The 23,036-nt window shown below is 40.6% G+C and overlaps 1 protein-coding gene across 40 annotated transcripts in view; it reads left to right on the top strand.

Annotated features, from left to right (window-relative positions):
* MAP2 (microtubule associated protein 2) overlaps positions 1-23,036 on the top strand; it is a 236,821-nt gene that overhangs the window by 8,380 nt on the left and 205,405 nt on the right. For 36 of the 40 annotated variants that reach the window (XM_017746995.1, XM_017747011.1, XM_017746997.1 and 33 more), the window contains one exon: positions 10,088-10,172. The exons of 2 other annotated variants lie outside the window; for them this stretch is intronic. In XM_017746995.1, the coding sequence (XP_017602484.1) occupies positions 10,088-10,172 (85 nt within the window). Of the gene's footprint in view, positions 1-10,087; positions 10,173-16,027; positions 16,055-23,036 lie in introns of those variants that run through there. 2 more of the 40 variants (XM_017747003.1, XM_017747014.1) reach the window with 2 other exon arrangements.

The following is a 23,036-nucleotide window of genomic DNA, read 5'->3' as shown; positions in this document are numbered from 1 at the left end:
TTAATTACTTTCATTCTCATGATGTTGACGAAATAATAAGAGCATTGCTGGCTTTAATCCTGTATATTCTTTTGAGCAGCTTCATTGCAGAGAGTGTATCTTGTCAATTTCATATTAAAATGTTGGTAAGCACAACTTGAAAACACTTACAATTGGAACACTAATTTAATTACTTGTTAGCATTGATATCAAAGCCTATTATGAATTTAATGCAGTGAGTTCTGAGGAATCCACCTAAAAAACCTTGTTTTATGTATTGCTTCAGTTTTTACGTCTACATCCTGTGGGGTTGGTTCTACAGCTGAGATCCTTGTTAAAGACAATCTACCATTATGCAATTGAAGTGTTTGTGTTTTATTAAAAACAAGCCAATGATACTCTACCATATGATATGGGGCAGCCACATAAATGTGGAACAACTGTCTTGAAAGGGTGGATCAAGTTGTTCAGTATTTTTATTTTCTAGTCTCTCTGAATCTGAAAGGCTATATGGCATTTATTTTACCCTCAGGAGAGGAAAAATAAATCTTCGCAGTTCTTGAAAGCTACTGTCCCGGGTTAGGCAGTCCTTACACTAATAGTTTGCTACCCAGAGAGGCAAAAATGTTCTTTTGCTGTGCATTGATGGTGTCTTCAACCAGTGAAAACTGCACAGCAGCAGCTTGGAAAGAAAAGCAGGGGAGATGTGCCTGAGGGATTTACTATGCAGCTCTTGGTATTCCCTTGAGAAGAGCCCCCCCTGTCTTGAAGTTGAAATTAAAATGTAAATCCTAAAATAGGTGTAATTAGGGTACTTCCTTTAGACAATGTCTGGTGCAGGCAGCTTTAGTTTTGGGTGTGTGCAGGTTTCTTCAGTGTTTGAGCAGCGAATGAGGGAGGAGATGATTAACAATTAGCATATTGTTTTGGTGCTCTCCAAAGTTGGGACAAAAAACAGAACATGAGTTCTTTTTCCCCAGCAGTCCTGCTGCTAACAGTGTGTAAATCTGATGACTTCTAAATGTACAGAATTACTGCTCCAGTAATGCATTGGTATTAAAATGAGCAGAAGGTTCTGGTATGGATCTTTCTGTATTTTGTGTGGCATTTTGCAGAGTTGAAATGGAAAAGTCCTGGGATATCTTGCCTTGGCAGGGGCTGCCATGGGCCTGCCAAAGTGCTAAAGACCTCTGTGAATTGGGTTGCAAGGTGGCTTGCCTTAGCTAGGAGTCTTTGTCTCTGCTGAGCTTGGGTTAGTCCTTGAAAGAAGCATATTTTGCAAACATTGAAAGTGGTAACACAGGCACAATAACCTCATTTTTGTCAGGGAGCTGGAGTTAGTTCTAACGCTGTGTGGAACTTCCTGGAGGCCTGAGCATGTATGAAGCAATAGGGAGAGTTTTGGTTGGAATGGGCCTGGGGAAGCAGGCTGGGACTCACTCCCAGCTGGAAGCTGAGTGACTGTGGTGTTATTCTTCGGTGTTGGGGTTTTGGCACCTGCTTTCACACTAAATCAGCTGTTGAGAATGTTGTAAAGGTCTGTAAAATGTCCCTGTAGAGGTGCTTAGGCTCTCTGTATATGTCTGACAACTTTAGGCTTCTTTTTATTTTTCCTTTCTTATCTTTTTTCCCCCAGTGTAGTGTAGGGTATGTTAATGACAAAATAGTTTCAAGACTTCAGATTTATAACCAAATAATAGTAGTAATTATTGTTTACAATATTACTTTTGTAGGGAATGTCATGAAGTACTTACTGAGATATGTCATACAGACATTCATGGTCTAAAGAGGTCTTAAATGGTCTTGAGTTTTATGGCTAAGGCTAGCATACCTTTTCAATCGAGAAAAAGGCCTCTTTCAGCCTAGCTTTTTAAAAGTGTTATGAAGGGGTGTTGTGTGTGATTTAATCATGGTAAACATGATGTTTACTTTGATGGCTCAGAGACATAAATCATATTATAGCAGTGCTTTAAAATAGTGCTTTTTCACATTGTCTAGCTTAATATATTAACTAGGGAGGCAAAAAGCAAAGCAGATGTTTGTTTTCCTTTTTCCATACTGAAAAAACTGTTGTTCAATTTTTGGTTTTGCCATGTAGATTTTTTATGGTGACAACTGGTGAAATCATGCTGTTAGTCAGCTGGAAAAGTGCATCTTTATAAAATGTCATTTGATATACTGGAAAATGCTTGGCTGGGCTAATGCTGACACTTATTCTAAGCAAACAGATACTGCAGTTTCCTGGAGTCATATAATGGTCTACTTTAAGTCCTGTATTTGTGAATCTTGAGCTATGACTCAGGGATTTAATTTTTTTTTTTCCATTTGGGGAAGAGACTAAAATAAAGATGATTTTCTACAAGTGTCCAATCCTGAATCTGACGATTTTGTAGAGAATTACTGCATTTCTGTGAAACTTTAAAACCAACTCAGTTATTTACTAGAGAATTAGTCCTGCTTCGTAATGCCATTTTTTTTATTAGAAAAATTCTTCAGGAAGTTTTTTTCCCCCCCAAAGTGCTATGGATATTAAAATTTTCTTACAGAACTGATTTGCATTGCTGTGAAGTTCCCCAAGGATATTCCATACATTGATCCTTTTATTGATTTTCAGTAAACTTTTCATTGTACATCCTTACTCATAGAACTGTTTATACATGTGCATGTCTATGTGTGCACATATATGACTCCACTGAGCTGAATGGAACTTAATATACAAATACTACTGGAGTCTAATACTTGGACTGTGTTAAACAGAAACAGTGTCAACAGTAGGGATGTGACAGCCAATACATGAGAGCTGTCACCTGGACAGTTTTCAAGTGAAATATGTTTTACCAGCAGTCAACATTACATCATTCAGTTTTGCAATCATTTCAGTTCAGCACTGATGTGCATGAATGACTAAACCCTTCTGCATACTACATTCACATGCCAGGGCTATAGCTCCTGCACATACAGAAAAACTATAAATAGGAAGCTTTTCATACGACAGCAATGACTTACACAATAAGAATAATGTAGTGCTATGCCGAGGAAACAAATTGTAAAGAACATCTGTGGATACTCTGTGAGAAATATGGTGTGTAATAAAGTATATGTAATCTCTCTCAGTTCAGTAGAAAACTCTAAAATGTAAAGAATGATAGAATAACCTGTACATGTCTTTTGAAATATGAACATTCATATTATAACAATCTTTATGATCAACTGACAAGAAAAGAACTATTAAATAATCTTATTAGATTCCTGTTTTGCCCTACTTGCCAAGCTGAGATGATTTCTACAGTATATATTGATAAGTATGCCCCTTAGTCCTTTTCCCTCAGTTGCTTGGTTGCATGAATCATAACTGTGAGAACCTTAGATGGAATAAATAGGTTTTGTTTCTTGTTCTGTGAAAGGGAAGGTTCTGTGTTCTACTTCCTGTTGCAGGAGAGGCTGATGTCAGGTCTGGTTGTGAGGCTCAGTTTCTTGATTGAATCATGCCACAACCGGGCCAGGAGACACTTGAGAGACAGAGTCAGAGAAGTGGGTATTTGCTTTATTCGGCGCGCCGGGTGTGTGGGGATCGCTCCTCCAAACACACACACCGGTGCTCCCTACAACACAGTATTAAGGGTTAAGTTATGAATATTCATCACATTCCTTGGGACAGGTGTGGTTATACAAATTATTTCTCGGAAGTCATTAGCATACGGGTCACGCATGCGCTGTGTTTCCTGGTGGTCGCGCTGAGGAAGACCTCCCCTCTTCCTCGGGGGTCTTTTCTGATGAAGACCAGTAGTCATCCTCTCATGAACTTTTCACCTTTCTCCCTGGGCATGTGTAGTCCTTTGAGGAATGATTCAGCAGTCTCTGAGATGATCCTTGTCCCCTCTATCTTGACAAGATTAGGGTGAATTCGGCTTCTCAGGCTTTGTAATCAACATCTTCTGTCTGAACTAACATTTGCTGTCTCCCAATAGTTAACTTGTGCTTACATGAGTTAGTTATTGACTGCCCCTTCTTCATGATTGCCAGCTTTACTCTCCTTAAGGAAGGGAGCTGTCATGCACGATTTTACCAAGGGCCCTGGATAGCAGATCGAGTCCGGGATTTCACTATGAATTCAATAGGAGAGCAGGAATAAAGGATAGAAAATGGTGATGTGTAATCTAGAGCCTGTTTGATTCACTGAAAAGAAACATGTATTATCATCTTCCATTGAAAGAGTTTCCAAAGGCAGATTAAATATTGTGGGAAGTTGTTGTCTCCTACTGAGACACTCTTTACCTAAAATCCTCATAAGAATTAAAGGCTGCTTTATATTCAGTTGGTAAAGTTAGTGCAGCACCCATTTGGTAACAAACCAATAGCTTTCATTTATTCTCTACAAAGCTTGTGAGAAGGACAGTAGTAACTTGGATATGATTGTTAATGTTCTTTCTGTAATTTTCTAGACTGTCCTACAAGTGAGCAGCATAGAGACCTTGCTAAAAATTATGGCTTAATTACTGATGTATTGGGATTTATGAAGGGATTCCTTGCAGAGCAAGTGTAACCGATAACAAAATCAGTGGCCTGCCAGCTTTAGATGTTTTTTTTAAAGGAAGAAAGTGCAGATCCTTCAGTGTCACTTGTACATTATTTCATGTATTGTATGGTGACTTTTGGGAAGGATGAGGGAGACATCCTACCTGTTTGGACCACGAACATAAGTTGGCAAATTAATCTAAAAACATAGATCTGTGAATATGCATGCAGGTGAGCATTCATGTGAGTTTTGTTCTGTACTCATTTGTCGGCGATTGAATAACAGACCCAGACCGGCAAGGAATCTGAATCACTTATTCAAAGGAGTGAGTTGGTTTTATACACTTTTCCAAGGCACAGTATTTCCTTATATGGCGTGACCTATCCCATGTTGCCACATCAGCAACACTTTCTCAATGTCCTTCTATGGGGTGATCACTCGCTGTTCACTCATCTGTCAGCTCCCGGCAGGCTCCTCTCCATAGGGGTCTGCCGTGTTTCACTTCCTCCCCCCAGGGTCCGGTGGAGACAAGCCTCTCCGTACCGCCATGTGCTCCTTTGTTCTGCCGTGTGCCTCTGCTGGCAGGTTTTACAGCTCACAACCCAATTCTACCTTGTAATTCCCCATACTCATTCAAGGAGCAGAGAGAGAGAGATTAGTTTGTGCTGGGTCTGAAACTGCAGTGTTTCAAAGGTAACCAACGTTTCTATTCACTCTTTCTTTGTATGGTATTCTACAGACTTGATAGGACAACAGTTAAGCCTGGACTGTAATCTCCGGAAATCTTATTTTGAGAGTTATTTTCCAGTAAAACAGCTAGCATGCTTTATAAATCTTGATGTGCTACTGGAAGGTCACCTGCTTAAACACCACCAATCAGTATTTAGTTTTTAGGTATAAGTGAAATCTGCGCCTGAATTACGAATTGTTAGACGTTAGGGATTTTTTAGTTACTGTATCAAAGTTTCATTTTGGCATTTTCCAGTCAAAGACAAAATCTGGTTTTGGGTGGTTTTTTTCCAGTTTTGGTTGAGGCCATTCTCCTTTAGCAAAAAACAGATATCTTGTGGCATCAGTGCATGCCTGTGAGGTCCCAGCCTGTTCATTAGGGATAACAGGGAGTCTGTGCTTGTTGACTGTTGCACGGTTAGCACCTGAAGTGTGGTTATTCCCTTTCCTGCTCTTTAAACAGTGCATACCCTGCTGTGGCACTGTCGTCAGAGCTGTCAAGCCTTTGGGGCAAAACTCATCCTTTGCTCAGAACAGCCTCTGTTAGGAGAGAATCTGTGGGTATAAATTTCAAAATTTTAGGTATATTATAAAAAAGGCAGGTTTCAGTCTGCTCTGAAACTGGCTCCTAAATATGAAGGGAGAACTATGTTGATGCCAAGGGATCTACAGAGGAAAGGAATGCTTGAACTGAGCATTTTGTCTGTGTTCTGTGGTCCTAGACTCCGCTGTTATGTCTGAAGTAGGTGGTTGTGTGTCTTTGTTGTGTGCGTCTTTGTCCCTTTGGTTGGACTGACAGTTGCCAGTGAATGCTTATAGAAGTGGCAGCCACCTCCTCTGCCCTGCCTCCTGAACTAGTGTGGGCAGGCAGGGGAGTGCTGCCTTTTAGGAGAAACAGCACTTCATAGTCCCTCTGTCCTCCAAAGATGTCTGGGTGATTTGTTATTTCCTTCATGGTTTTGATCTCAAGAGTATTATTTTGGTGCAGGTTCTTAAAGCCCTAATGCTGTTCCCACATGCATTGGTGATAACACCGTGCATTGTCCAGGTGCCTATACAGACTTCTGATTCATAAATGTTCATTAGTTTGTATCATGAATATTAATCCCATAAGCCAGCTCCAGTCAGCAGCTGAATTGGGGCCAGGTTCAGGGGGGGAACCAAGTCTCTTTGAGTGCAGGGCACATACAGGAGAAAAGGGCAGGTCTCAAATCAGCGTGTCATTCAATTATTTTGGTTTTCTTGAGGCCTTGAGCAATGCAATGCAGGTTTTTCAAAGATGACATCACAAAATACTGGGATATGCTGCCAAATCCATGTGGGTGGAGAAAAAAAGGAGGTGTTACTGACTTTATAAACACTTGTGCTTCTGTTCTCAAGAAAGGAAGAAAAAAAGGAACAGACTTTCCCAGTGGTTCTCTGAGAATGTAAATGCCACATAAGTATTTTGGTTAACGGCAGAAATGGCATTTCCTGTGCTGTCTTTATTGCTCAATTGCCTTGTCCTAGTTACATAAGTTGTATTTTATCAACTGGAGCATATGCATAGAAAACCAGTTGGAGAACTCTACAAGTCATTCATCACTTTCTCACAATTTCCAGCTGAATTACTCATACTCACAGTTGCTGTGAAAAGAGTGCTCAGGTATCTGCATCAAAGCATTGAAGTTGCACCCTTTCACCTGTAAACTAAATATTTTTTGCCTTATATTTAATGATCTATAGGTAGAAAACTTGAAAATTAGCACAAACATCCATAATTTTCCACAGAGGCAAATCTCAAAAGTTTTTAGCAGTTACGCTGCTTTTTTCATCCTTGATAAAACCTTATTTCTTGTAGTGGTTGGAGAGAAATTAATTTTCACACTTATATTTACGCCTTATATGGTGAGGGATGCTTGTCACCAGCCTACATAAACCATTTGCTTTACAACAGTATATTGATCTGCCCAACATAATGTTTTATTTAGGTAACCAAATCTAAAGAAGATTCTTTTTATCAAGAGATTCTATGTGTAGAAAATTAATTATGACAGATGTGTAAGTAATGTTCAGATAATTTTGAATTCTTTAAAAGAGGACAGTGACTTTTTAAATATTTGGCAGTGCACAGTGTGGCCTGGAAGTAGAGACTGTCTATGGCTGTTCACTTTGATTCATAGGAGAAGAGGCTTAGAACTGCCAGGACTCATAGAACTGTTTGGTTGCTCTCCATTCTGGTCCTCTTGCTAGGCTGATATAAGATGGCCCTCTAAAGATGCTGTGTAGTTTTTATTAATCTTGTTATCAAGTGCACTCTACATTAAAAGAGTGCTTTGCTGTTCAGTGCTCTGAGATGCTGCAGAGCTGGGGCAACATTATTTGAAATAGTAATGACCAACTCAGTTCCAAGCAATCAAAGGAAGGAGATATTGGAAGAAAACAAACTAAAAAATCTAGCCCCAAATGGAGCAGAGGACACAGTGTTTAGAATAGCAGAAATGTGGGAATCCGTGAGGCTCACCTTATATTGCATGTCTCTGTAAGAGCAGGGATTTAAATTGTGTAGTGACTTTTAGCAAATTGGAATGTGAATGGAGGAACATACTTGGTTTTGCCTCTTTTCGCAAGCCTGACCTGAACCTGCTTGCTGGTGGAAGCTGTTAGCTATGGAGCTGTTGATCCCAGCAGCAAAACCAGCCTGTTGTACTAATCATTGAAGCAGGTATTGGGACTTCTAGGTCTTGTTTGCTTAAATTGGCCTAGTAGTGCCTTTCAGTTAGTGGCACTAGGGTGAATAATATAGTCAAGATTTGTCTTGGTATCTTCATTGTAAGCCGTTGGTCTTAAAATGTAAGTTATTAAATTACTGTAGATGAAACACCAAAGAGATTGGTCCTTGAGTCCCTTGGCGATTGTGGAATTGCAGATTAAGTCCTCACAATTTACTTAATCAAAGGATGTATTTATTTTTTCAGAAAACATTCTCTTGTGAGAAAAGTTCATGGAGTGGCTGATTGGAACAGAGGTACAGCTGAGACTCTCAGCTTCCTTCCGAGAGTAGCAAGCTCCTTTTGTGCATTTCTTTAGCAGCTTTCTATGATGTACTGATATGTAACGACTTGACTTTACTTTTTTGAACCTCTGTCAGGGAGAGATGGGCCCAAAACTCCTCAGCACTCACTATGGAGTAAAACTACTGTGCTGACACGGTGCCTCATAGATAATGTGGCTTGCTCCCAGTTTCCAACATGCTCTTCTTTGTTCTTCTCATTATAATTAATGCTGCAGGAGATATTTTTGTTAACGTTACTTGTCTTTCAAACCAAAAATTTCTACTCTTTTGTGATATGTCATATCATAAGGTGATACATCTCCAAGTTCATTGGATCTCTGATGTCAACAACAGTTTGTATAGTTCAGATTGTAGAACAGCTTTAGAGCATGGCATCTTTCCTGCTAGTCTGAAAAATCTAGATCCTCAAAGAAAATGAGTACAAGTGTTTGGCTCTTCTCTGAAGTGATCTGTTGCATTCCACATGCTTGCAGGTGTGGATGTAGGGGCCAAAACCTATAAGGCTGGTATTTTCAAAAGGATCTGAGTGAAATGTAGTGGGAATTGGGATGCATACAAGTCCTGAATATCTTTTTACACAGGCCCATTAAATCATGTGCAGCTCATGGCGGCTGGCTACTGCCCATGCAATTTGTTCCCTCATATGTAATCTAAGTCAAATGTTCCCTTTCTGAGCAGCTCAGTGTCTGGGTAGGTGACTGCATGGAGCTGTTTGAGGTAGACATTCAGGCTGCCCAGGTGCCACCTGGCTGAGGAACCTGTTGTCCTCCTCCCAGTTGTGCCAGAGGACTTTGGCCTTGATGTTGATGTCCTCATTCCCTCCATGCAGTTTAAGTAAGACCAAAGAAGATAAAAACTCTTAGGTCTTGAGTACAGGAACAACGTTCCTCTTCAAAAAGTGTGTAATTATTTCAGCTCATGAGATGGAATGAGGAAAAAGGCTTTAGTGGTCATAGTTAAGTTTTTGTTTTGAGAGAAAGAGAACATGTGAACTTGTTGCTCAGTTTACTTTTCCTAATGCTCATTAAATTTATCTTCAGTGTATTTTCATTATGTTCACGTTATCTAATGAGCTTGCAATGACTCCTTCTCTTTTTTCACCCCCAGTTCTCATCTCTGCTATCACCATGAAAATAAGCATTCTGTAGAAATGGGTTTTGCTGCTCTAAATGGAGTTCTTTTTAATAAATTTGATTCAGTGTCTAAAACCAGAAAAGTCATGGTTTGTCTCCTGGATCAGGTGGCTGTAGTGATGAAGACCAGCTAACACAGGAGCTTTTGTTTTGTTCTTGGAGACAAGTAGTTTTTCTGACAAAGGATACGCAACTTTAGAAAATCAGGAATTACAACTACTTTGACATCTGGTGTCAACCAAAAAAACTGAGTGTGCTCAAGTATCAGAATTCTTTTTTTTGGTGGTTAAGACTGTGTTTCCATCATAAGGGCTTTTAGTATCTTTAGGGATTACAGGATAATAGTAACTTGGCAATTAAAGAAAAAAGAAAAATTTGCCAATTGAAAGTTGGCTTCAGATATATTCCCCTGAGTAGATTTCTTTAACCATATCATAACAAAAAAAAAATTGTTATATTTAGATTATATCAGATAAAAAAATTCCTAGCAGTCTGTCATCTGGGGTTGGATCTCTGTGGTGAGAACTGCCATCTCAAAAGGTGAAATTCAGTTTTGCTGTTGCCACTTGAAATTTTACTTTTTAAAATGCCTGTTTTGTTTTGTTGTTGTTGTTTTCATAAAGCATGCTTAGCCTTCCTGTAGTTGCAAACAATCTGTGTGTCTCCAAATTCTAGCTCTGCTGGAAGTGCTGGGAAGTGAGGCTCCTGGGTCGTGTTGGTAAGTCCTGGCACGCATCTGTCTGCCCCTCTAGAGACACAGGTATGTTTAAGGTTGTGTCCCTGCATGCCATGGCTGTTAGTGAGGGCTAGCTTCTTCGTCACACAGCATGCTGCGACAGTGCCATATGGATGCATGTTTATGGATACAGATCGTGATCCCTGCAGTGTGCTTTGGAAAGAGCCATTCTGGTTCCACTGGAGTGCTTTAAAAAGGAGTGGATTGCTCTGGGAAGCCGTGACTCCATTGTGTTTCTGCACGCCTTCCATTCCCCCTTCTTCCTTTGCCTTCAATAGAACCAATGCCTTGCATGAAACCCAAGTGATTTTCAGGAAGTCATTCCAGTCTGCTTTGCAATAATTCTCTCTTTGAGTGAATTTATTTGGCAAATCAGCAATAGTGTCTGGCATACTGCATGCACAGTTTCCTGAAGGGAAAAAAAAAAAAAAGAATTTAATATGAAGAGTTAGTTTACGTGTCTCTGTTTTGAAAATGAATTTTTGTCCTGTTCTGGAAGCTGAATGAATAGTCTTAGAAGCACAGAGGAACAGGAGTAGTAAACATGCAGCTTCAGTGCGACACTTGAGATACTGCCCTATGGAGAGGCAGACCTGGAGACTCCAGCCTAGCACTTTGGGGTGGAGTTGCTGAAACAATCCTCTCTAAATAACAGATCTTAGTGTTTGTTTTGCTGTTTTTGAATAAGTTGTGAATCCTTGTTTGCATTATTCATCAGGCCTCAAAGATGGAGAAATAGCATTTAATGAATTCATGCACAAATATTTTTCCATCAATAACTGAATCAATTCCTGGAGGGCGAGCATATGTTTCCATTTGAGGAGTGTGACCATTCAGACCTTTGCATCTTTGCTGATGCTACCACTGAAGAGGCCAGCTGTGTGGATAATGGATCTTGTTACCCAGCTTTCTGTCTCTCAGCAGCTGGATTGCACCATCATGGAATTTCATGCAGGCTATTTGCATGAGGGTTGGGTGAAGCAGCACAGTGAGTGAGGCCTAGGGAAAGCTATTGCAGATAGGCAGTGCGGTAATACCTCCCAAAATAATATTTTTTTGTTTGTCCACTTCTTGGAGCTCTTGTGCTTGTGGCAGAGGTTACTGCTTCAGCCACTGATGCCCGTTCCTGGCTGAGACAACTGTGCTGCAGGCTCTCTCTCCCAGTCTGGTGATCTGAGTAACTGTGCTACCTTAGCTTGGTTCAACAAATTCCTGTAAGTAGCTGGATTGACAGCTTGTGGGGAGGCAGCCCCAGTAGGAGATAGTGTGTTTATGGTGGCTGGGGAGTAGTAACTGGAGAGCTACCAATGCATTTTCTTTTGTAGGCAGTATGGGAAGGCCAGATTTGTGTTTATTTTTTTAAAATCTTTCTTGCAGTTTAAAAGCAGCTCTCTGTTTAGGGTAAGTGTTTGCATTTGAGCCTTTGGAACTGCTTGTGATCAGAGGCACTAGCAGCACCTGCAAGTGGACACCTTAGCTAATGCTTGGTCCCTTTGCAGTTTTGTGACATCTTGGGAAGGGAGTTTAAAAGACTTGGAGAAACTGGTGGGGATGAGTGGGTGAATTGAAAACAAAATCGTTTGGTCCAACCTATAATTGCAGGAAGATGTGTTCCTTTGTTTTGTAGACAGAGTACTTTCAGGGCTTTGCCCTTGCTGGCTAGGATTACATGGGCCATGTGACCATCAAGGGCGTTCTCTGCTGCTGTAGACCTGTGGTAATTTATAACTGGATGGGTCATTTAATTTCTTGCTGGCAGGTTAGGAATTTTTCCTGTAGTTTTGTACCCTCTCTTGTTACTAGGTCTTTGCAGATTTAGCCTTGACTTGTGTCTGTGCCGGAGATGAGATGCTTGCTGGCAGCAGCTGCATAGTTTGTGTGTGCAGGTTTGAGTGGTTGTCCTGAAAAGTCTGATAGAATTAGATGGAGTTCTTAGATTTCACTCTCTGACCAAAAGATGACAGTGATTTGCTTAAAGATATCCTGGCTGCTTAATTACATCCTTTATTTTTAGAGGATTCCAGTCACTTCAGATGAGGGATCATAAATATCTAAAATGTGTTCCTTTTACAGAATTTTATTTAACTAAATGGATTGCATGACACTAGACTGTAGCGGTGCAGGTGGCTGCAGCTACTCTTTGTCCTGAGGAGAACTCAGACAACCAGCTGTGGTGGTTATCGACCCAAGTTTAGCATGTAACTTTGCAGTCATGGTGAGAACCCATGATTCTCTTGTTTTGCCTTTTGCATGTTTTCCCCTGATGGGTTAATATTTTGTCGTCTTGTTTTATGTATGAAGTTATGTATATTCATCTTCCTTCTTTATATGTATTAGTTCTAGAAAGTTCCTTGTTCCTCGACGCCCCATTGGATCCTTCCCTGAGTCCCTCCTATGTGTTGTTCCCATTGGTTCCCTTCCTGTCAATCCCACCTGCTTGTCTCTATCCCATTGGCTCAGATCCCTTTCCCCAACTATTCTGTACCCAGTGTAAGATCCCTAGACCCTCCCAGCAATTGGCCTCTTTGTCCCTGTCTTTTCATGGGGAATAAGCCTGCGTGGAACACATACGGAGAGTTCCCTCTCTTTACTTCTTTGCCTTTGCCTGCGTGCCTGCTTAAAAGCAACAGGAAGATATAGCCCCTTTTGGGTGAGGAGCTCTAACCCATTTTCATTGTGTGTTGGGCACTGAGTGCCACCCCATCCCCAGCCATTGAGACACTTTTGCTGCACAGAGACTCAAGTTTGTTTTCAGAAGCTAGTGAGGGTTTTCTCTTTCACTCAGGCTCAGTTTTCTGAGTCATTCAGTGAAGTTTTAGTATGTTTTCTTCTTGGTAGGGAGTCTGATCACTGAGAGTTCAAATGATTGCTCCTTTTTGTGTGAGAAATACAGTCTGTCACAGCAAGCAGCGGTGGATAGACGTGAACTCCACATGTGCCACTGCATTTCTGGGAAATGCCGTAACAGTGGTATAATGTGTCATTGGGAGCCACTGTGTTATTTCCTAGTAAGATTTAGCTCTAAGCTGGAGTTGTAGCCATAAAATACTTTTGTTCAGATGTAATACATCGCATCATCGTGTTTCTTGCTTTCCAGACAGAGGAAAAGCATTGAATCTCCAAAACATAATGGGAACAGAGGTCTCACTGCAAAGTAAGTTAAGAGCAAAGGTTTGACAAAGTAAATCAGAATTTCTGGTAAGCATCTTATCTTATATCTGATTTTGGGAGTGCCACTCTGCAGAATTGTAGTGCTTTCCTGTCTCAGTTGCACACAGGTGCATTGTTTTTTAGCTGAAAAGTGCTACAATCCACCCTTCAGACAGGTGAGCTCTGGAATCACAGCTAAGTATGAGTAGGGCATAGTATGGCCAGTTTGAGGTTCTCCAGTGTAAAAACAACATTGTTGTGTACTGGAATTAGTCCAATGGGTGATTAAGGGAACAACAAGGTTTGAGGAGAAACACAGAGGGAAATGTTTTTCTTCCATCTGGAAATGTTTTTCTTCCATCTGCCAAGAGGGGAGGTTATGGAGGAGTTTCAATGCTGCCTTTAGCTACCTTGTGGGTAGAGAGGGTATTAGGTGCTGCCAAACTCTTCTTGAAGTGCACGATGAAGGAGCCAGGGCAAAGGATACAAGTTGAAACAGGTAAATTCCAGGTAGATACAAGAAAAACTTTTGTATCATGAAGGTGGTCAAACATTGGAACAGAGACTCTGGGTGGTTGTAGACTCTTCAGTCCTGGAGATACTTTGAAGCTCAATTGGATGAGGTCTGGGTGAACTGCTTGAGACAGATGCATAGACAAGAGACCTCAAGAGGCTCCTCCAGCCTGTGTCATTCTGTGATTCTAGATCTGTGTGACGACTGTGGCCTCTTGAATGGAAACTGATGAGGAGGATCAGATGTGCTTGAGAGTAGTCAGCTCTTGTGTGACCTATGGGTTGAGTTCTAGCATTGACTTTGAGTGTTACAGATACAGTAAAGCAGGTGTGCAAGTCCTTCTCCCATATCAGCTCATGCTCTGCTGGCGTTCTGGTTTGGAGGATTTGCTGTAAGCTGTTGAACAATAATTTCGTGTAGATATGGTGGAGTTGCGAAGAACAGCAAAGGAACATCAGTGGATATACAAAACTAGCTTTCCAAAGCAGACTAGTTTTTTCCACTCCTATATTTGTATACCCTAGCTGCTTATTAAAAGGAACTCTTCTATGTGATGTTCCTGGCCCGGCAAAGAGTCTATTTTAAGTGACAGAGAAGGAGCTGTATTGTTTTCCCTGAAGAGAGAGGGCACAGAGGCCCAAATGGGTCATCGGAAGTTCATAGCAAAGATAGGAAGAGGGTGGTTTTGTTCACAACACTTAACAATTCAGCTGCTGAACAACCACATGACCCATGGACAATTCATGGTCAAACCAGCTGATTCTGCACAGCAGCTATTCTCTCTGAGTATCAGAATGTGCCCACTGATTGTAGGTTGCATTTTTCCTGCTCCAGCTAGTCTGTGGGTGACAAATGTTTTTACTAAGTTCAAGCTGCTGGCTGTTGTTATTACTTGTGCCAAGGTTAAATGTCTTCTGCCTGGTTAAGACTGACTTTTATGAGGTGGAGTGTGGAAAGTGAATGAACCTGGGAGAAAAACAGGAGCAACACCAGCTTCTGGTTTGCATCTCAGTACCACCTTGGGAATCTGCTATGGAAATGCTTAGACTAAAAAATGTGTTTCTTTAATTATTGAAAACATCTTTCATAAGCTCTTAAAAAGTGTTTGAGATAAACAGCACCTATCATTTGTGGCTAATATCAGACTATTAGTAAGATTTCTTGCTTTCACAGTGATCTCTTCATTCCAGTGCATTACTGGGCTTGGGCTCTCTGAGCCCTGCACAGTATCCCTTAGCAAATGTGTATGGCTTGGGAATATATGAACTTCATATTTGTGTAACCATCACTCTAACAGCAGAATTTCACTGACCTCTGAAATTTTATCTGGTAGGTTCTGATCAGACAAAATTAATCAGTATAATTTCTCTGGTGCTGAAAGCTTCACATGTACTGCAAAATGGAGTGTGAGAAAATCTACCATAATGTATTTCCTGAACAAATCTTGTTGCTTCTCTGTCTTGGAGAAGGATCATAATGATAATTCTCTAGATACATTTGCTTTCCATCTGTCTTGGTGAATGAGAAAGGGAGATGGAGTAGGAAATCTAAACTTTGTTTTAGAGGTCTTACAGGCACCATTGCCTATAAGGCAGTATGTTGTTTAACAACTCAGGGGCTGTTTGCTTAAACTACAGGAATTGAGCTAGGACCACTTTACTTTTCACTAATAGTATGTTCTTGGGGAGTAAAATGTTTGTTTGTATCTACTGTCCCAGTGTTATTACTATACAGTGAGGGTTGGTAAGTCTTTTGCATTTTTATTTAGTAGGTGGATCACACACAGACAAAGAAACATTGAAGAAGCAAACCAAAGCCAGCTAAACCAACAAGAAAATGAACAAAACATCTGTGTCTGGGTAGAGATGTTTAATTAGTTCTCCCCTGTGGTCTCTTTCCTATCCTGCTAACATTGCTTTGGTCAGTATCAAAAATACATACTTTGGAGTTTCCCAAATATGTAGTATTTGCGTATTGGCCCAGACAGCAGCTGTGGTGTGTGATTTGCTTGTGTGGGAGGAGGAATTGGGAGGTTTGGGAGGTGCTTGTGTATTGGAATCTCAACCTTCACCTCTCTGTCCTCCCTGCAGGAACAGCTGGGAGCTGTGCTGCTCCCCTTAAGAGATCAGGGGTGTGTTTGGTGTCTTTAAATCAGAAAGTCTTCAGAAGTTCTTACAGTATTTCTGATGCAGCATGACTCAGATGAGGTCCTGATTTCATCTGTAGCTCCATGACATGTCTGGTATGAAAAAAATTGTCTGATAGCATTTTATTTTCATACTTGGCGAGTTGGTGCATACCACTAATCTTCTCTCAACAGGATGCTAAGTTTATTTCCATTGATATATTAAGATACTAAATATAATACTATTACTATATTAAGATACAAAAAAACCAGTATACTACAGCCAGTAGAAGTGGTCTGTGAATGGTAAACAAAACATAATTTTTTAGTGTCATGATACTAAATGAATTGCATTTGCATGAAATAATCCTTCATTTGCTGTATTGCTGTTTCTGTTTTGCTGCTTCTTTCCTGCTATTAATTGCTTAGTTCAGCTATGGTAGCTTTGTTTCACTGCCTTTGTACTATGGGTGAGGTTTGTGTAGGAAATAATGAACAATGAGTGGAACTCATTGGCTTTAGGATTTTGTGTTTGCTTGCACAATTAAATATGTTCTAAAAGGCTGAAATCCCAAGTATATTATTGCTGCCACTATAAAGCCAGACATGCTGCTTACATGTTTAAAGATCATTATTTAAGGCTGACTGAATGACAGGTTTCTTCCTCCATACTGGGTAAAAGTCTGAAAATATTAGGGTGTTTCTTACAAGAATGCCCTATAGAACTACTGATTGCTTAGATTTACAGTCCTTTAGAATATTACTGATACCTTAAATAAACTGTGTGTCCGCACAGGTGAACATATATTCTGCTGATAAACATATTTTTAGATTTTGATGTTCTTGACTAGGACTGACAGAACTGTGCCAAATATACATCCCAAGTTTGTGAGAAGATTTACTGTCCAAGGAGATAGGTAATTTTCTTTGGGCCTCTGTTATTCTGATTTTCTTGGAGCCATAATCCATGAAGCCAGTTGGGTTTAAGGGTATAAATATTGTTGTAAATGAGACAATAATACAATTCCTGTGAGAAGCCTGGTGGTTAGTTGATGATCATTAATCAGTACTTTTTTTCTCGTTTCTAAACAGAGTGGAGAGCAAAGCAGAGTGTCCATCAAATGAGTACAGAAATTATTGTTAATCCTTCTGAAGTGCCTTCTGGTGGTAATGAAAACTGCATACACAATTAAAAAGAACCAAAAATAGTATTTGTCCAGATGAGAAGTCATGACGAAGAGATAAACAAGGCAACATTAATGGGCTGTCAGAACTGTCTATGCGCCAAAAGAACAGAGAATAAAATCAGTTTGGATTTCAGCAGCTAATTCAGGACAGAATGTCACTGAGGGCAGCAAGCCCCAAACTTTATCAGTATTTAGGGTGTGTTCTGATCTGTCCCAGGGCATTTATTTACTGTTTTTCTTACTGAAATTGAAGATGTTTCGCTCCTAAAGCAGAGCTTCCCCTTTTTTAATTCAGCCCTGTGGAAATCTTAGTATGTGCAAAGAGTTGTCGAGTGGAGTCTGTGGAGTTGCAGCAAGGCTGAGAAATGTTTGTGATGCTTGAAATTGGGGCTTAAGTTTTAATGTGGCTTAAGTGGATGCTGAAGCTAAGTGTCCTTGCTATAAAACTATTCATGCTGCAGCAGGAACTGTGTGTGTGCTGCAAGGGAGGCTGCCTAGGTTAGGCAGCATAATTATTTGTAGCAAGATGTTGTTCTGGATATCAGAGTAAGACAAGGATGGAGGAGAGCTGAACCCTGATTAATCCAGAGTTACAGCCATGCCCTGCTGTCCCCACACATTAGTAAAGTGTCTGCTCTCTGTTGTCCCCAACTTGAACATGTACTTCCCTTTAAGGAGAGCATCTGCCTTTCAAGGGCTGCAGAAGGTGGCTTCTCCCCTGAGCTGGTCTTGCTGTCGGTAGGGCTGGAAATGTAGGACTTTGGCTAATGGTACTTTTTAAGAAGTGGGTTGCAGCAGCTCCAGTGTTAATAGCAGAACTGTAAACTCTGCCCAAAATGACTGAGGACCAGGTGCGAGGTGTTTGTGTTAGCCTTGGTAGGTAATGAGCTATGATGTCGTACCAGCTGCTCACTACATTGTACCATACCCATTCTCTCAAATTAACCCTTGTGGTGCATTTTTCTACTGAAATAATTCCTTATCATAGTAATACTGTCCCTACCCAGCTCCGTGGGGTCCCGCATGCCCCCACAGAAGCACAGGTGGGTTCAGTAATACAGTCGGTAGCAAAGAGTTGAGAAGGGCATTTGCGTGCGTTCCGCCAGGAGCATTTATTGCTGCTACACTGTCGAAGGTGGCAGAGGCAAATACGAGCATGATCCTGAAACTCACAGTTTTATCTAGGGTCGGGGAAAAGGTAGGACTAGGGAATGGGGACCAATGGGGAAGCTCTGGGGGAGTGATGAGGGGTGGGGAGTGACAAAAGGTAGAGGCTAACAGCCAACCGGGAAGTCCAAACTGGGATAGATTACCATCACAGAACAATGCATCCTGGGAGAAGCCTTTCTGGTCACCCTAACATGACATGGTTCTTGTGGTACTAGGGACTTGTCTTACTGAAAACTCTCTGTCCTTGTAGTGTATGTTCACCGGCCACGACATCATAGGACCTGCAGTAGTTATTTCCCTTCTACATTGAAATTTTTCACTTTTTCCTTTATGGACTGTTCTGTTTATTGGGTTGGGTTTTCTTGCTATGATGTCTCCCTATTCCAGTGCCTTCTTTCCCACAGTGTTGTTTTTTTGGTCCCATACTGTTCAATAGTCCTGGCATTCCCACAGGCTGAGAACCATAGCACATATCTGGATGCTCCTGAAAAGAGAGGTCAAAGAGTAATAAATGATGCACAGTAGCCTAAATATGCCAGACAGCCCTGGACACCCAGTGCAGATATTTGTGATGTTATGATGTTTTAACCTATTGCAGGGTTTAATTAAATTTATGTCAGTCTAAAAGAGTTTATATTTTATATTCATTTGAAAGGGAGAATTCTTTTCCCCTTCAAACGCTGCATTGAGTTCCCCTTGATCTTTAAATCACAGACTTGCCTGAAACTGTTGACATCACCAGACGTACTATATGGTGGCAAACAAGGATGCTTTTTTTAAAATGTAAATCAGGCCAGATAGTTACATTTTAAAGGTGGGGAGAGAAAAGCAGTGAGACATCTGTTATTTAATCCCCTTATCATTGTTTTCATGGCAGTGGGAGCTAGATGAGAAGACAGCTTTGCAGGGAGGGCTAGTGAAAAGTTTTGTGCGTGACTGGGTTGTTGCTGGGCTTTGCTTTGCACTGCCACAGCTAGTTTTACTTGTGTACAGGCCACTTGGCTGTGTTTGGCCAAGACCACCTTCTAATCAAAAACAAACCAAGTTCCAAAGCTGGCATCGGTAGTGACAGACTCCCTTCCTGTACAGTGGAAGCAGAGCTCAGCAATATGCAGCAGATGTTGCCCACTGGATGACGGATGCATTTAAAATCAGTTGTAAAACTGGATTTGGGATTTCACAAGTTAAATTGAATAAGAACATGTGCTATTTTACGGTCTGTGGGCTTTAAGAGATAACTGTATTTTTGATAGACTGAAGTTTTGTAAATGAATAAAAACCAAGTCTTGGAGCTCTGCTCTAAAAAATAGGACACTGCATTGCACCTGGTACTGGAAAGACAGGTTTAGTCATTGTTTTGTATATAAACTCCATGTGGGTGATCATGTGTACCTTCTTTGCTCTATGATGCAAAGATCCCTGATGTAGTCCAAGACCCAGAAGTGGGCATATAAATGGAGATGTAAAGACAATTAGGTTGTGAACAAATGTTGCACTGTTGCAGCTGTAGAGTTGCTGGTATGTCAAATGTGTTTTGGTTCTTGTGGTCAGAGCAGCCACCTTAGGATTCTGTCACACAGGACTCTGTTCTGGTCTATTCTGCTACCAGAGTGACTTGGTGGCAGTGAGATGGCTGGGTACAGTTGTGGTAAGGGCTCTGAAAGCTGGGGGGTTACTTCGGTTGCATTTCAGACCCAACGTATAGATTATATTGCAGTAGCACTGCTCCGCGTTTTTTTTCTTTTTCTTTTTCTTTGTTTTTCTTCTTTTAGTTTTGGAAGTGTATGCTGCATGTATGGGGAGAAGGCCAGACAAACATCAGTGTCAGTCATTTTTGGGAACTGAGAGTTGAAACAGTTTGTATGGGTACATTTTGAGGCTTTCTCTGAAATAACACCTAAAGTGAAATCAAACTTCATAAAGAGTAATATGCTGGGAAGACCATATTAAGGTGTAAACAGTGGCTGAAAAACGGCATTTGCAGTACACAATGCACTTCTCACCAAGGCCTTGAGGTGAAATGGTGGTGTGGCATTCTGCCACTACCTCTGTTTATTTTCAAGCATCTGTTGTTCCTTTTAAATATTTTGTGTCCTTTTGAAGTATCATTTTGATGATTCGGCGATAGGTGGAAATAAGATGCTGTAATATATTGTGGCTGCCTGAATGGTTGAGTGGCTGTGCTGATGGGAAAACGATGGAAGGATCAAGAAATTACTACTAAGTAAAATATCCCAGCTGTCCCAAGCACTGAGACTTATAGCATATGATAGAGACAAAACCCCTGTATGTTGCAGAAAAGCACAGAACATAAAAGAAGTAGCACTTAAATATATACAATATAAGGTAAGTAAACTTCTAAGAGATGTCTTTCCTCATATTGCTTCTCATTTGAGAATGGAAAGGAAAACTCTGATCAGGTTCGCAGCTCTTCAGTGATTGCTTTGAGGAATATCTGGTTCTTTCTGCTGTATTATGTGGGTGGAGTGCCCTGCTTTGTTCTCATCTATTCCCAACCTGATAGAGACGCCATAAAAAAGAAGGTTGAGGAGATGTTATGGACCATCTCTGCCACCCTACCGTTGTACTGCATAGAGATATTTTCCTTTATATTATTCTACTGTATAATATACTGAAAATTCTCATAGGAAAAAAAATCCCAACCAAAGTACTGACATCTTTTGTAGTTTCAAAGTATTCATTTGGGGAAGAGGGCATGGCAGTTGTCAAATATCCCTTTATGGTGAATTCAGTGGCCTCAAAACAAAGTGAGAAGAACAGAAGGAGTGAATAAAATGCCTTTCCCCAGAAGGCTGGTATTTGCAAAGGAAACTCCTGTAATGGTTTGAGCATAGAATCTCCATTTAAAACTGTGATATGTTTAAGAAAAGAAAGGGAGGGATTTCCACTGGGGAAACCCGAGATCTATGGAATAATTGCCAGGAATGGAATATAAACTAGAAAGCAAAGATCTACATTTGATCTGCACAAAACTGAAATAGTTAGGAATGTTTTCAGAGTTTGTCCTGTTATTACAGGAGATGATTTAGAAAATAATCTGAAATGTTTGTGTCTGATGGACAAGTTTCAAAAATAGTATTTTATAATTTATCTAGTAATAGAAATGCTTCTTTCTGCAGCAGCAGATACTAATGATTGGCTTCATTAAATGTTACCATATAGCATTGTTGCAGAAATTAATTTTAATTTTATGTACCATAATGAGGATGGCTTGAATATAAGTAAACACTGGTCAATATAAGCAAACACTGAAAAGGATGGGAAGCTTTCACTAGCATAATTTAGAGGAAATTAAAAAAAATAATCTTTTTCCTTTGCTTCTCCTGAGCTACTTGCACACTGTGTGCAAACAGTTTGAAATTCCAAAAGTTTCAGTGTCTGGTCAAAGAAAATCAAGCAACCCTGAAGGATAAGGAGACTTGACTCAAAATGGAAAGCTTTTTGCTGTTTTTATTTAATACATTTTTCTAAGACTTTACCTATTTTAATCTGCAGGCAAGACATAATTGAAAAACAGTGTGTTCCCATGGCTGTTTTATTAATCATGATAAAATTAGATTTATCAAAAAATTCGTCTTCTTGTATTTGCTTAAAAGTTTTAAATATGTAAATACACAGTAAGCCTATTCTGAAGAACACAAAAGAAGTAATATTTTTATGACAGCTGCCAAGGCAGCTCCATTAATTAGCCTTCTTCGTTACAGCAGGAAAATACTTATTACCACAGGCCTGGGCCTTAGGGTATATCACCGTGTCCCGCAGCCATAGGGAGGAGGAGGAGAGAAGATCCAGCAGGCAGGAATTGTGCAGCAAGATTGATTTATTTAATTATTTTACACACTCTTTTATAGACTTTTTTCTTCATAGTCTAATTGGACAAAGGATCAGCCACCCCTTGGGGTGATTGGCTAAAATCCTAAAACATCCATTGTCAAAATATTTTTCTACTATACCATAAACAAGACTTTTCAAGGTTGCAGGTGGCTTGGTCGTTTACATACTCTGCTACCTCTTCTGTGAGAGAGAAAAGTCTCTCACGGACTTAGAAAATAGCAAGAAAATCCTCGCTAGCAGCATTTTTGTATCTACACTGGTCCTTCTCATTTCCTTTTCTCTAGAACACATTTCTCAGGCTCAGTGAGCAGATGTGCGTGCAAGTGGTTTGGTGTGTCCTTGGAATTCAACTAGTCAGGATCAGATGGGTTTCTTCAGTCTCTGCGTGTGGAAGGCCCATCCCAGTCTCTGCTTGTAGAAGGACCATCTGCCTGATGGTTGACGTCTTGGTCATCATCAGAAGAGTCATTAGGCTGATGATCTACATTCTGGTCGCAATTTGGATGGTTGGCGTTCTGGTCATCATTTGGAGGTTGCCTGTTCTGCCTCTGGTGCTGTAGGTCAGGGCAAACACATTTTGAAGGTAGCCACCGTACCCCAGTATCTGTGGAAACGCAAGCATACCCACGACCCCAGACGATATACTCATGTGGGCCTTCCCACTGGTTAGTGAGTAAATTCCGCACCCAGACTTTTGCCCAGGGCAGTTGTGTCTCGCCTGAAGACTGCAATGAGAGAAAATGATTCAGAATAACAGGATTATTTGAATTTTGTGGTACTGTAAGGTCATTAATTGTATACAAAGGTTTTGCGAGTCAGCTCTGTGGGGTTTCTCCAAGCATTCCCCTTTTCTGTTTGTCCAAAACACGCTTCAAGGTACCATGAGC

Source organism: Corvus brachyrhynchos, unplaced genomic scaffold, assembly GCF_000691975.1.
Source record: "Corvus brachyrhynchos isolate BGI_N302 unplaced genomic scaffold, ASM69197v1 scaffold481, whole genome shotgun sequence".
NCBI lineage: Eukaryota > Metazoa > Chordata > Aves > Passeriformes > Corvidae > Corvus > Corvus brachyrhynchos.
This window is presented reverse-complemented; position numbering and strand designations above follow the sequence as displayed.